A 15,178-nucleotide genomic window follows, 5' to 3' on the forward strand; every position below is an offset into this window, starting at 1 on the left:
GCATGAATTCCAGTCAGGCCACCGCTGCACCTCAAATATGCACTTGGTGAGGCATTTTCATTTAGAAACATCACTCTGACAATTAAGACTTTCGGTCTTTTATTCCGACCTTCAGGTCTTTTTGGAAGAACTAGCTGAAGATAGCTGCTTCGAAAGTTTTGATTTGGTGTTAGTTTGGTAAGATGTACATCAAACACTATATTTACTGATAGCCAACAAAATATTCTACATGAGTTTATTGTTATTCATCTTTGCTTTGGCTCATATAATTTATTCCGACTTGTTGGCTATTTGTTGTAATCTTTGGTTCTGATAGAATACAAAAGTTGTTTATTGAAAAAACCTAGTAGTTGGAACCTAGTCGAACAACCAAACCCTCAAATCACTTTGCTAAATTACAGTTCGTTAAACAAACTTCTATTTTCATACTGCGCAGGGTGAAAAAGAGTGAACGCTTCACCACGCACAAACTCAGAGAGTTCCTAACTCATGATCAGCAGCATTCACAATTTTTTTTTTTTTTATAGGCAAGCCTGTTGTAAATGAGATCAATAACTCTTTGATGCTGGTGGGGTTCAGACCTCTGGTATCATCAGGTTTCACTGACTTTACTAGTCAGCACCTACCAACATTCACAATTTGGCTACCCTATTTCCCCCGAACCACATGGGCCTTCGTACACTGCAAATAAAATGAGTGAAATATTTCGTGAAAATGCAACAATGTTCAGTCTAAGGCATTTGAAGGGTCTCTAAACCTACTCCAAAGAAAGGGTTTTCAACTATACCGTCATAATGTATATAACAATTTTCCTGACGATGGGAAGGAGCTCACAGTACAAAAGACTACTCACAAGAAAATGTAACAACAAAGAATATGCCTAGGACATCAGCCAAAATTGCCCAACAGAAACCTCATTTTCTCACTTGTCACCTACATATTCTACAAATCATTACGGCATTACTCACCATGAATTACAAGAAACAGATGTTAACTATAAAAGAGAGGGTCACCAAATTGTAATCTGTTATTTCCCACTCCACCCACACAATGACATGAGAGCCTTCCCTAACAGTGGGCCCCTTTCCTAACATTGGGTGGTGTTGTACCAATCTACAGCTCCATTCAGGACTAACACCATAGGAGAACCATGAGGCACAAAATCTTTTAAAAAAAAAGAGATAATGAATCACCATTGACTTGTGAAATAGAAAAAGTGTACTCCTTTATCTCGACAATATAATTAAGAAGAAGACAAGTACCGTCAATAGCTAATCCCATGCACTGGTTACACCTGGAGCATAACCACCTCCATACCCTCCAGGAGGAGCTCCATATCCACCACCATAATTGTTGCTTCCACCATAGTAGTCCCCGCCACCCCCGCCACCCCTATTGAAAGGACCATCCCTACGGAAGTCACGTCCACCAAAGCGCCCTCCACCACCAGAACGGCGGTTCTTCCCACCTCCATAAGATGATCGGGCCGCATAACGAGAGAGCCACTCAGGTACCTCTTGATTTGACTCCTGCATCAGCTCCGCTAATGACCTTGCCATGTTGGAGTTGTTTTCATTGAAAAATGCTGTTGCCAAACCACTCTTACCAGCTCGCCCTGTTCTTCCGATGCGATGGACATAGTCATCTATGTCATTGGGAAGATCAAAGTTGACCACATGTGCAACATGGGGAATATCAAGGCCACGTGCAGCAACATCTGTTGCCACCAATATTGGAGTTGTTCCACTTTTAAACGATCTCAGAGCATATTCTCTTTCCTGCAAACACAATTAGAATTGATCATCATTCGTCAAGCAGCATTTCCGGAAGTCGCACACGTGAACTGCAGCGAGATTGAAACTTGTACTCGATAAATCATTGAAAATGCACGAGTAATTAAGCACCCACGAGATCGAGCTAGATGGTTTCACATTAACATAACAGCACAACTTACCTGCTGTGTTCTATCTCCATGAATCGTAGTAGCAGGAAAACCATTCATGCATAACCAGTGTTCCAGCGAATCAGCTCCTTTCTTTGTTTCCACAAAAACTAAAGTTAAAGATTGCTGCAAACACAACAAAAATCAAACAAATATTTGAAACAGGAAACTTTGTTGTTAAGAAAATAAAAGTTGAACTTTAATTTTTTTTTTTTTTTAAAAAAAAAAAAAGAGAAACCAAGAACAGACCATGCATAAATCTGAGTTTCAATTAATTACCTTCCCATGAGTTCCGTTTTCCCTTTGAGCATGAAGAAGATCCATGAGATGGCTTCTCTTATCTGACTCATTAACGAACTCCACTCTTTGGACAATCAAATCAGTGCTGGAGCCAACCCTTCCAACAGCAAGAAATATGTAACTTGCAAGAAAATCAGAGGCTAGTCTCTGCATACACAAACAAAACCAACAGGTGCAAAAGGAGTATATGTAGTAAGAAAATATCAGAAGTGTCAATCACCATCACAAAGACTAACAAAATTTAATATATATATCCGCTAAATACCAACAAAAAACTCCAAATATCAAAAGTATATACCAAAGTGACAAAAGCATGCACCACCCAAATAGATTCAGTAACTTGAACATGAAACAAAGCTTATATCTGGAACATATGAACATGCAAAAAAAATTGATCAGGTGTGGACCCTAGTGTAATTGGATAAGTGGCAGGGTAATGCATAAGAGTGTGATCAAAATCAAGTATGTGATGCCCCACACAACCGTCCACTTGTGAGTGGCATGTGCCAGGAATCGAATTGTTATGTTAACATGAATTTATGAGATAATTGAAGGTTGCTTTGTATGTCAAAAAAATTAGTTCCACTCTTTCAAACCGTAAATTTGGTGGTGTCTTATGAGACATGCAACTAGGATATAAGGCTGATTGCATTAAGGACCTAGCAATAGCTGGGTCCAATTACCTACAGAAATGTTGCTTAATCCAAATATGTGACATACATTGAATCATTGGATCATTGGATCATTGGATGCATATGCAATTTTATCTTTCTTGCTCTAGGCCTCTAGCATATACATGCCCATTATATCTTGGGTATACTTATGTAGACAATACAACATGCTAGTTCTTGGGAACAAAGAAAACCCAATTCAAACATAATTATAGCTTACTATAAACACAAAATGTAAGACGGAGCAAATTCGTCATAGGAGTTAAGACTACGTGGAAATGTAATTTGTCACATTATATTCAAATATCATAATTATTGTCAAATCTCAAGTCTTTTCATCGATCAAATTTTGAATATCATAATTCATGACTCAAATACTTGAACTATATTTCTTATGGTAAAGTCCAATTCAAATGCTTGAAACTTTACAAACCTGTATCTCTTTGGGGAAAGTGGCACTGAAAAGCATTGTTTGCCTCACACCACGTGGAGGCATGTCCATTTGTTCCACAATCTTCCTAATTTGTGGTTCAAAACCCATATCCAACATCCGGTCTGCTTCATCTAAAGCCAGATACCTAATCATCTCTAATGAAACTCTAGCCCTCTCCAACAAGTCCACTAACCGACCTGGAGTAGCAACAAGAATATCAACACCTCTCTCTAGATCTCGGAGCTGCAAAACAAGATGCAACTTTGTTATTATAAACATGAATATCAGTAAACATCCACTGTGAACAAATGTCGACATCATAAGCAGATAAAAAAAACTCGAATTGTAGAAAATCATCTGAAACATAACAAGAAAACCACAACATTTGCTTCTAGTCTCTCTACTTTGTTTCTTATAATCTGGGTGACAGATCCTAGAAGTTCTATGACCAGCAAGCATTTCATCTCCAAGAAGAAACCAGGTAAGGTTTGACAGATTCAAGCTTTTTCAGTGGAATAGGAAACAACCAACATAAATCTAAGAATATTACTGACAGCAGCTGACACCTACAAGTAGCTAAAATCCTAACACAATAATTTAATAATTATCCCATGTTTCCGAAATTCAGCAGATCAAAGAGAGATAAAAGATGGAGAGACATGAAATTGGTATAATCTACAACTCTACGCAAACTTAACATAATAAAAGCATGTCACTCTCTGACGGGAAATTGTTACTTGAAACTGACTTACAAGATGCACATTTAATAATGGTAAAATCAATTGTATTTCAATATTACAATGTCCAGTAGATTTTTGTAATGTGCCCAAAAAAAAAAAAGAAACAAAAACAAAAACTGGTCATGTAGATATAAGCAGCAATGCTAAATTACTAACAGGAAAATATGCTTCACAGATTATTCAGAATAAGAAAACAAAGGATAATGTCTAACCTGCTGATTAATTGGCGCCCCTCCGTAAGCAACAACAACCCTAACACCAGTTTGATACGAAAACTTTTTAGCCTCCTCATGTATCTGTGAAGTAAACATAAAATAGCCCATAAGCTAATAATCATAATAATAGTTAATATTATAACAATAGCAACAATATTACACAGGCTCGAACACAAAGCACAGAATAAATAGTTTATATAGTGAGCTCACCTGGCAAGAAAGCTCCCGAGTCGGACTGAGAATAAGAGCTAGAGGAAACACTGTTCGTGCACCTCGTGGTCTCTGAGCAATTTGACCAGTCATTATTCCACTAATGATTGGGAAACAGAATGCAGCTGTCTTCCCAGATCCAGTTTGAGCACAAGCCATCAAGTCTCGTCCCGCAAGAGAAATTGGAATGGCATGACGCTGCACAGGTGTTGGCTTCACATACTTACACCTCCTTATATTCTGATTAAGTGCATCTCCTAAATCAATATCCGCAAAAGTATTCACAGGAGGTGGCACATTGTCCCCACTGGTCTCCACGGGTATGTCTTCATAGGCATCAAAGTTAATGCCACTGTTCTCAGATACATCTGGTTCCACAGGTTCACCGTCATCGTCTCCAAAGGGATTCACCTCCCGTTCTCTTCCACCCCATCCACCGCTTCTATTATTCCAACCACCACCACCGCCACCGAATCGGCCACCAGCTGAACCAGGACGGCCTACATCCTGCCTCGGAGCACCCCAACGAGAACCACCACCAACAGGTCCACCATAACCAGATCTATCATTACCAGGTCCTACTCCTGTAACAGCTGGAGCTGGTGGATCCGATGAAGGTGGTCGATTACGAAGGTGTGGTGGCACATATGAAGATCGAGCTGGTCGTGAAGTGTTTCCAACACCCTCATTCGCCGAAGAACCCGCACCAGCAGCTGTATTCTCAGCTGCTGAATTTGTAATATCCGCCCACGCAGTTCGCATAACTCAGAAAAAATTACCTCCCTTTTTCCTCCACTTCCAAATCCTCAAAAACTACACACACCACCTTTCTCAAAAAAATACTTCAAATCTCCACCGCACAATAATAACAACAATCCTTTCTTCCACTCAAATCAAAACAAAATCACCAAATCAAAACTCCTAAAAAAATCAAACAAAAAAAAACACAAATCCAACCAATCCATTTCAGCAAAAAAATCACATGCACAATAACAAATCTAATCAAAAACACAAAACCCAACAACCCAAAATCAAAAAGCAGCTAAACAAACACCCCCCTTTATTCAAAACAACATAAAGTTCCAAACTTTACACTAAAATGAGAAAATAAAAGATACCCATTACTGCAAAAGAGATCCAATGATAGAAAGTATACCTGTTAGCGTTATATAATTGGAAATGAAGATGTGTGTTGAAGAAGAAGAATTTTAGGAACCCTAATTTTTATTTTTATTTTTGCAGAAGAAAACAAGCACAGGCAAAAATATCTTCTCTGTTTTTTTTTTTTTTTTCTCTCTTTATTTGTTTGTTTGGTGTTTCTTTCTCTTCCTTTCAAGTTTTCAACCCAATCAATTTTCTTTTCTTTTCTTTTCTAATTATTTTCTTTTTACTTTTCTTATCCTTTTATCTATCTGTGTGTATTGTAATTTTATTTACTGTCCATGGTAAAAATATATATATATCTGTTAATCCGTATAAAGTGTACAACTACAAGTTTTTAGCTGGTGTACAGGGTAGCACATGAGAGGCAGTCCATGTAAAATGGACTTACAAAATATAGCATGCTTAACCTATTTTAGCACCTTTTATATTAAGTATATATTAACCCTTATATTTTATTTTATTGTCGTTCTAATTTCTAAAATAGTTTATACTACAAAAAAAAAAAAAAAAAAAAAATGTGTTTTTCATTGCGGATCAGTCATAAAAAAAAAAATGAAAAAGAACATAATAGGAGTTGATTTAGCATCAAAGATATTGGAGAAGGAATTGAATTGAGAATAGAAAGAAATAGATTGAAAGAGAGACACGAGATGACTCAACTACAATTTTGGATCCTCCCCACCTCTCTCAAAATACAAGAGCTCGCTCCACTTAAGAATAAACAAATATTCTTATCTAACAAAATATAGTGTTGTGGGGTTCGCATGACCTCCATCTTATGGCTCAAATTCGCTCAAACTTCTCCAACGCTTAGATACTCTGAAAACATGGCGTGGCGAGGTTGATATGTGTCCAATGTCGGCCTTGAGTTTCTGGTGGCCCGAAGCCAATGATTAAAATGTGACCCTATATATGTCCATTCACATGTCAAAAAAAAAAAAAAAAATTGATGTATTTTTTTGCCTCGTGTTATTATTTGTTTTTCCTTTTTTCGATTTTTTTTTTTTATGTAACAAATAAGATTTTATACATTTTTTGATGTGATAATCTGTGAAGTAAAAAGTGGATTTAATACTTTCATTAACCATAAGCTTCAATTAAACCTATAATTATATTGTTTTTAATAGTAAGTGTATATTTCAAAGTGTGTTAAAATGTTTTGTGGACTATTAGTGGTGACCCATTACATTGCCAAAATAATGGGGCCCAAAGCACTTATTTATGTGGCTTTGCCTTAGACCGCACTGTATGTGTCGTATGACACAAACATATACCAGTCTGTTAAAATCCTTGCTGATGCTACTAGCAAGCGATATAAAATTATAAATAAACACACCTTAAAACTTGTGCATTATAATAAATAACATACTAGTGTATTATATATTATCAAATAACATACTACTAGCAAATAACGGAAAGTGGCAACTGTGTGATTACAAAATAAATATGTTGTCATTGTAGTTCTTCCATATTATCGAACAAATTAGGCCAGAAACACAAACACCTAAAATTTTAATAAATACTTTAGAAAATGAATATTATATATATATTGCATTAATGGCAACATGGAACTATGAAAATACAGTTTTGTGCGACTTGAACAAGTACGTAAAAATTTTACAAATTATTTTCCCTGGCCGCTCCTCCAGTTGCTCATTACCGCTATTAAAAGCAAAACAAATTAAACACGAGGTACTTCATAATATCAGTAATTATTTTAATGTTACTATGCAGAAAGTTTGAAGATCACTCATCGATTCATGTTAGCAGCAACTTCTCCGGATTAATCTAGTAGCCGGGTTTAGTGAAAAAAAAAGTAGTATAGTAGCCACAAAGGCAATCCACTGATGTAGAAGAACCATCCCAAGACTAGCATCATGCACGTGCGATGTACGTAATAATAATACAGATTTGCAGAGGTTGAACGATCGCACGTAATAATAATACAGAGTTGCAGAGGTTGAACGATCGCACGTAATAAATGCCTATCAAAAGGCCTATATGTCTCAAGAGAGAAGACTCTTGCAAGCCTGGATCTCTTCGGCTTGTGCCTCCAACACTGTCTAACCAGAAGGATTTGCACTAATGCACTTGATGGTGCCATCAAATATATCCTTCTGGATGAAATCATCTTCAACCTTCTTCAAAACCTCATTCACCACTTTAAAGTCTAGACACCCAGAAAGGACTAGCTTCGCCATGATCTCACCAAAATTGTTGGGTGCTTTGGGTAAATCAATGTCAATCTCGTTCAACTGAAACCCATATAGTAGACATCCAGTACCAATGTCACTGCCAGTTAAAACCTTCCTTGTGAACAAATACTCAAGGAGTTTCACAATATGTTCTACCATGTGAGGGCTCATATCCAGTCCAACCAAAAAGGCCTCCTTTAATTTACAACATCCGGGCGGAATTCCGGAGCTTTCAGCTCCTCCACACACTGTAGAGCTTCATCTAGAATGTGAATGCCAAAGTATTCCTTGAGAAGAGAGACTGTTTTCTTACGAAGTCATCTGGGTTTATTTTTGCAACCGGAGATGGTCGTTTCTTTGCCAGCAATACAGGTGTTATTGAAGTGATAGGCTTAGTAGGAGGACTGTATGCTATAGGATAAATATTAGTAGTTGTATTGGAAGGACAACCAGGCGAACCTACACCACTACCTTGCAACAATAGACTTGTTTTCCCAATTATTACGTCACCACAACCCTGAGTTAGAAGCTTTGAGTTGACGGCTGTTGGCTTGTTGGTAAAGGGAGCCTAGACACACACAGCAGACTGCATAGTTGAAAGATCACCCCTTGGCATCAAACGACTGCGTTGGACCTCCCAATTGTCATTATTATCAATTCTTGGCATCCCGGGCATCTTCCTCGCTCCAGGCATTCCTGGCATCATACCCCCTATGCCAGGTCGGTTGGGGAAACCTCCTGGGCTCAAACCCCCAATTGCATCCACGCCAGTACCACGATTAACCTTCATGCTAGCGGTTACACCTGGATGCAACCCAAGAGTCTTTTCTGTGTCCGAATGAATTTCAATGATGGTCTTAGCTTTGATATGTCAAAACAAATTGGGGAGAGTAAGTAAAGAAAGATGGACTCAAGTATGTAAGGCTTTCATGAGGAAAAGGAATTGAGGAAGTATACTGTTGTGAATAATTAACTGCGGAAACAACGTTACCCACACCAAACGGATCAATCCTACACAAAGATTGATCTTTCTCAATAGACAAGACTTCAACACCCTCCAAGCAATATCCCAATACTTCTCAATATCAAATAACAAGCATATGAAATAAAACAATCAATGTAAAAGAAGAACAAACCACAAGACGAGATATATCGTGGTTCGGCAATTTGCCTACTTCTACACTGCGAGTTCCAAGCTTTACTAGATGTCCGAGTAACCGATTACAAGTCTCTCTCAATTCACTCACAAAGAATGAACACTCAACTCACAAAGAATTGTTCTCTTGTAATCACTCTCTTTCTTGGTTTTGGAAAAGTTAGGTTTTCCAAAAACGATTTTGTTTTATACCAAAACCAAAAATCGAGGTTCTTGTAATGGAGGCACGCAAAAAGACACGGATGTTGGCCGAGCGGCCGCGTATTAAAACCATGGCCGGTGCCAGATTAAAGCCATGGCCGCGCTGCGCGCTTCTTTAGCGGCCCACGGGCGCTTAAATCATCTGGTAGTAGTGGCGAAGTCGCGCCACTCTCGGGCGCTCGGCCGTGAAAACATAAATTTTCTCTACATTCTCCACCTCGGTGAGGTTTTAACACATAAAACCAAGCCCGAACACATCCAAAGAAGATCACATCGGTAGGGAACACCTCCGGCATGCACTCACGGTCAATCCGCCCAGAAGCGGCTATGCCCAATACTGGGGCTCTTTCAAACATGTAGGATTTGGAGCAAGTCCAAACGGTGTTGGAACTTAACTCCGGTGACAACTTTCGTCGATATCGCCAGTTGTTGTCATGGGTGTCTACTTTCTCAAGTGCTACATCACCATCCTCAACGACATCCCGTATAAAGTGATATCGGACATCAATATGCTTGGTCCGACCATGATGAACTTGGTTCTTCGCCAAATGAATAAACTCGACTATCACAATACCGCAACACACCGTTTCGCTTTCAATACCCAAATCATCTAGAAGACCTCCGAAGCCATAGTGCCTCTTTCATTTGCCTCTGCGCCATTGCCATATACTCTGCCTCGATGGTAGATAGAGCAAGCGTAGCACAAAGCATAGACCTCCAACTAACCGGTGCACCATGCATCATAAACACATAACCCGATGGTCGATCATCGTCTATCTAGATCACCTGCATAATCGGAATCCACAAACCCACCGACATAACAAGTGCCTCCACCATAAGCTAATCCCACATCCAAAGTACCGCTTCAAGTACCTTAGTACCCATTTCATCCCTCCCAATGCTTTGCTTCCCGAGTTTGTCATATACCGCTCCGCAACACTAACTCGCACGGAAATGTAAAAACACCATAGCATACATCAAACTACCCACGGCACTTGCATAAGGAACATTAGCCATATGCTTTTGTTCCTCCAATCGAACTAGGAGAGAACTTAGGCCGAAAGCCTAAAATGCCCAAATAAAAGGAGTAGAAACCGACTTTGCATTCTCCATACCAAATCGAAAATTACTTTCTCAATGTATTTCTTCGAGATACAACTATCCGTCCGCTTCTTCCTATCTCTGTTAATCTCCATGCCCGATTATCTTCTTGGCTCCACCTAAGTCTTTCATCTCAAACTTCGAGCTAAGTTGAGATTTCAACTTGTCTATCTCCACCATGCTTTTTTGAAGCAATAAGCATGTCATCCACATAAAGCGGGAGATAGATGAAGTCATTACCACGAAGCCTTCTAAAGTAGACCGCAGGGCGGTCATACTTACTTCCGGTGTACTCATGTTGCATCATGAATGTGTCAAAGCGCTTGTACCATTGCACGGGCTATTGCTTTAACCCGTCACGATTGACCGATTCAATTTGTATACATAATCTTCTTTCTCGGCTAACGACAAACCGCCCGGGTTGTCTCATATAGATCTCTTCTTCCAAGTCCCCATGCAAGAAAGCGGTTTTCACATCAAGTTGCTCTAACTCCCAAATAAGTGAGCAACTAAACTTAATAACACACGAATGGGCGTATGTTTGACCACCGGGAAATACCTCATTGTAGTCAACTCCTTCCTTACGTGAAAAACCGCTTTGCTACCACTCTTGCCTTGTACCCGATCTTGTCGGACTCGGGGAAGGACCTCTTTCTTCGAACACCCATTTATCGTAGATAGTCCTTTTGCCGCTTTGCGAATAAAACTAGGTCCCATGTGTGATTTTTATCAAGAGATTCCATCTCTGCTTGCATAGCTACCAACCAATCTCTCAAATGAGCATCTCTAACGGCTTCCTTGAAGCTATCCGCTCATCATCTTCGATATTCGGTCGTATGCCACTAAATCCACTTGACCATAGTGTTTCACGGCTTCCGTGCCCATACTTGTGCACTTCTTTAACTTGTCTCTGTGGCTGGGTCGGCCACTACAAGTTCGCGGATGCTCTTGCTCTTTCTTCTGTTCTTTGTGTGGTTCCATGATTTGGTACCTCATCATGATCTAACCGGTCGTCTGGCTGCGTCGAACAACTCAAGCTCGGTAGCTTGAACTTCATGGACTTCACCATTCTTCGCTACCTATTTCTTCCTGCTTCTTGAAAGATAACCGCGGAAGTCTCATCAAAAGTAACATCTCTGGCGACCCGGGAACTTGTGGGCTTCTAGACACCCGCAATCGTATCCCTTTACCCCATTTGCGAAACTAAGAATATGGCCTTCTTAGCTCTAGGGATCTAGCTTCTTTCCTCACATGGTAGTAAAGCGTCGATCCAAACACTTTCGCCAAGATACTATAATCACGGTGGGTTACTGACCACACCTCATAAGGTGTCCTGCAATCTATAGGCTGGTACTAGTGACCTATTATCACGGGTAACACGCCATGGACACTTTGCATCGCCTTGATACTTTTGCCTTGGACTTTAGACAATAAACATCTTGCTCTTTCAAGCAAAGTTCTATTCATCCTCTCTGCCATTCCATTTTGTTTGTGGCGTGCCCCCGATCCGTTAATGCGGCAATTCCACATTGCGCCTGAAACTCTTGGAAAGGTCCATAGGTATACTCGATTACCATTGTCGGACCGTAATGTCTTTACCTTCCTATCGTGCGATTCTCAACCGCTTGCCTTCCACTTCTTAAATGTCTCAAACACTTCATCTTTCGATTTCATCATATACACCCACACATAATGAGTATGATCATCAATGAATGAGACATAATAGCGGTTACCTCCCTTGGAAGCCACCTGGAGGTCCCCAAACATCCGTATGCACATAATCAAGGATGCATTTGTCGTGTGCTTGCTTGACTTGAACTTGACTCTGATTGCTTCCCATAGGCCTTGATGCTCCGCGGAACCCCATACTTGGCTTCTTCAAGTTCTTCAAGAACCACCGGCTTCTGACTTCGGACAAACCCTTTTTCACTCATATGCCCTAAATGCATATGCCACATCTTAGTGCACTTTCGGAATCATTACTACATGCACCCCCATCTGCTACATCGCTTTATCACCGTACTACTACAATAAGAGTATACAAGGTTCCATATTTTTGACCCTTCATAACAATTAAAGAGCCGTTAACAATATTTAGGACTCCACCTTAAGCCCAAAACTTGTGGCCTTTTGGAATCAAGGTACCAAGAGAAATAAGACTTTTCTTTAGCTTTCGGGAACATGTCTCACATCGGTTAGAGTCCTCACTACACCATCATACATCTTGACCATTATAGTTCCAATCCTACCGCCTTTACAAGCAACGTCATTACCCATTAAAAGCGGAACCACCATCAATGCTCTCATAAGAAGTAAACCACTTTCTATTCGGGCACATATGATAGGAACATCCTAATCAAGAATCCACCTCTCGGTCATATAGTCTTGTGTGGACACACAAAGATCGAACTCATCATCTTCAGAGCACGAAGCATAATTTGCCTCAAATTTTGCCTTACCTTTCTTCCTCGACCATCTCTCTTGTTCTCTTTCTTGGTTGGGGACAATTACTTGCGTAATGTCCTTTTTCATTGCAATTGTAGATCGTATTACATGTTTTAAAGGCTTCTTTGACTTGGACCTAGAATTATCATTACTTGAATAATTACTGTTCGGACGAATTTCCTTTGCCACTAGCCCCCGACTTGCATCAATGCTATTCTCTACACGTCTTCTTCATTAACTCATAAGAAAGAAGAGCACTCTGAACTTCGTCAAGATCGGCGACTTCTCTGTTCATGAATGTAGTCATTAGATGCTCATAGCTTTCCGGCAAGGAGAATATTAAACATGCCGGCTTGATCCTCATCATCCATCTTCATACCAACATTCAAATAATCCGCTAGACGTCGACGGAACTCACTCACGTGCTCTTACATCGTTGAACCATCGACCATCATGTACCGATAAAGACGCTTCTTAAGGTACATCTTGTTCGTCATGCTCTTGGTCATATACATAGACTCTAGTTTGAGCCAAATACCGCGCGGTATTTTCTCCCATCACACTATACATGACCTCATTAGCAAGACATAACCGGATTGATGAACAAGCCTGAAGATCGAACTCTTCCCAATCATCATTACTCATACTCGCCGCCTTAGATTTAATCCCCTTCAAAGCCTTGTGCAAACCTTGTTGGATGAGGATGTCGCTTTACTTGGACTTGCCAAATCCCAAAGTTATTCTTCCCATTAAACTTCTACTTTCAAACCTTGCGTTTGACATCTTGGGGAGCCATCTTTCAAGTTACACAAATAACCCAAAAGAAACAGTTTCACCTCGAATTTAATCGAACACCTTGTCTACACAAAAATTTTTTTGTACTAAACTCAAAATCCTAGGTCGTATACCTACGCCTCGATACCAATTGTTTGTGAATAATTAATCTGCGGAAACAACGTTACCCATACCAAACGGATCAATCCTACACAAAGATTGATCTTTCTCAATAGACAAGACTTCAACACCCTCCAAGCAATATCCCAACACTTCTCATATCAAATAACAAGCATATGAAATAAAACAATCAATGTAAAAGAAGAACAAACCACAAGGCGAGATATATCGTGGTTCGGCAATTTGCCTACTTCCGCATTTGCGAGTTCCAAGCTTTTTACTAGATGTCCAAAGTAATCGATTACAAGTCTCTCTCAATTCACTCACAAAGAATGAACACTCAACTCACAAAGAATTGTTCTCTTGTAATCACTCTCTTTCTTGGTTTTGGAAAAGTTAGGTTTTCAAAAATTTTGTTTTATACCAAAACCAAAAATCGCGATTCTTGAGCGAGGCCATAAAAAGACTGGCCAAAAACCAGAAAGCCAAGGCCTTTCTTTGAGCCGCTAAATCATTAGAGTAGTGAAGTAGAATGTCGCTTTACTCTGGGCTGGCCTCGAAATGAAAACAGAAATTTTCTCTACATATACCTCCTTGCGGCTGGGGACCCACTTGTTTGCTCGCAGATCCAGAACACCACGAACCATGAATTTCAGTTGTTGTGCCAATTGGGGGTGCGTGGTTAATTCCTTCATTCGGTTGAAGTAGGCATCATTAACACGCCGAAACTTGGGGCTTTCATCCAGCTTGCTTGCCAATGGTGTTGAGAAAACTGACATAGCCTCAACATTTCCCTCATCCGGACAAATCTTAGGGTCTTGTCCCAACAACTCCTGTAATCAATCATCATAACAACTTAAGAAACTCACACAGAAAACATAGCATAAAGAAAAAAAATTGGAAAAAGGAGGAGTGACTAAAATGTAGAGGGTTCTGATAACAACCTGAACAATGTGGTGTACAATCTTCTCAGGCACCATCTTCTGTTTTAGAAGTTCACATATAATTGGCTTGATTCTTCAACATTAAATATATATATAGTAAGATATAAATAGATAACTATATGAATGCAAATAGTAATTATAAATAATCAAATACAACATAAACTAAGTAACCAATTATCTGAATGCTGCGAAACCTGATTACCTGGAATGTATTCTCTTTGGGAATGTAGTTGGCTCGGCCCTTTGACGTTAGTAGGTCCTTCTTGTGGTGTACCATGATCATGTTGAATTCGGTCACCAGTCAAAGCATTCTTTCGACGCCTATAGTATTCACGATATTGTCCCATTCAACGGATCGTTGTTCATCAATTATTCGCCGTCTTCTCTCTCGCTGATGCAAACGTTCGCGTTCTTTGTGCGCGGAAAGTTGTTCTTTAGTCATGCATTGTCGTCGGTTTTTTTGTCTCAGTCACTGCCGCTCTCGACAATCATGAATTGTGTTTAAGTACCAATGTGTTTTCTTGGGCAGAGTTATCCATTCGGAGTGCAAATGAATTAAGTTGTGGC

General features: G+C 39.7%; 2 protein-coding genes across 7 annotated transcripts; both read right to left on the reverse strand.

Annotated features, from left to right (window-relative positions):
- Positions 1-221: 221 nt before the first annotated feature.
- LOC147485599 (DEAD-box ATP-dependent RNA helicase 37-like) lies at positions 222-5,842 on the reverse strand. Of its 4 annotated transcripts, none has more exons than XM_086570157.1 (8): positions 5,668-5,819; positions 4,512-5,432; positions 4,299-4,382; positions 3,347-3,589; positions 2,222-2,389; positions 1,955-2,068; positions 1,263-1,778; positions 222-681 (listed from the first exon to the last, which is right to left on the reverse strand). In XM_086570157.1, the coding sequence occupies exons 2-7, from the start codon at positions 5,271-5,273 to the stop codon at positions 1,272-1,274; spliced, it is 1,878 nt and encodes a 625-aa protein (XP_086426283.1). In that variant the 5' UTR covers positions 5,274-5,432; positions 5,668-5,819; the 3' UTR covers positions 222-681; positions 1,263-1,271. The 4 variants fall into 4 exon arrangements, with proteins under 4 accessions (XP_086426283.1, XP_086426285.1, XP_086426282.1 ...); XM_086570159.1 differs by having other exon boundaries at positions 4,512-5,392; positions 5,668-5,808; XM_086570156.1 differs by lacking the exon at positions 222-681 and having other exon boundaries at positions 899-1,778; positions 5,668-5,842.
- A 1,917-nt stretch (positions 5,843-7,759) lies between these two features.
- LOC147485600 (eukaryotic translation initiation factor-like) lies at positions 7,760-14,971 on the reverse strand. Of its 3 annotated transcripts, none has more exons than XM_086572031.1 (4): positions 14,814-14,971; positions 14,612-14,650; positions 14,258-14,500; positions 7,760-8,731 (listed from the first exon to the last, which is right to left on the reverse strand). In XM_086572031.1, the coding sequence occupies exons 1-4, from the start codon at positions 14,892-14,894 to the stop codon at positions 8,669-8,671; spliced, it is 426 nt and encodes a 141-aa protein (XP_086428157.1). In that variant the 5' UTR covers positions 14,895-14,971; the 3' UTR covers positions 7,760-8,668. The 3 variants fall into 3 exon arrangements, with proteins under 3 accessions (XP_086428157.1, XP_086428159.1, XP_086428158.1); XM_086572033.1 differs by having other exon boundaries at positions 14,612-14,684; XM_086572032.1 differs by lacking the exon at positions 14,612-14,650.
- Positions 14,972-15,178: the final 207 nt, after the last annotated feature.

This window comes from Coptis chinensis, chromosome 7 (assembly GCF_015680905.1).
Source record: "Coptis chinensis isolate HL-2020 chromosome 7, ASM1568090v1, whole genome shotgun sequence".
Classification (NCBI taxonomy): Eukaryota; Viridiplantae; Streptophyta; class Magnoliopsida; order Ranunculales; family Ranunculaceae; genus Coptis; species Coptis chinensis.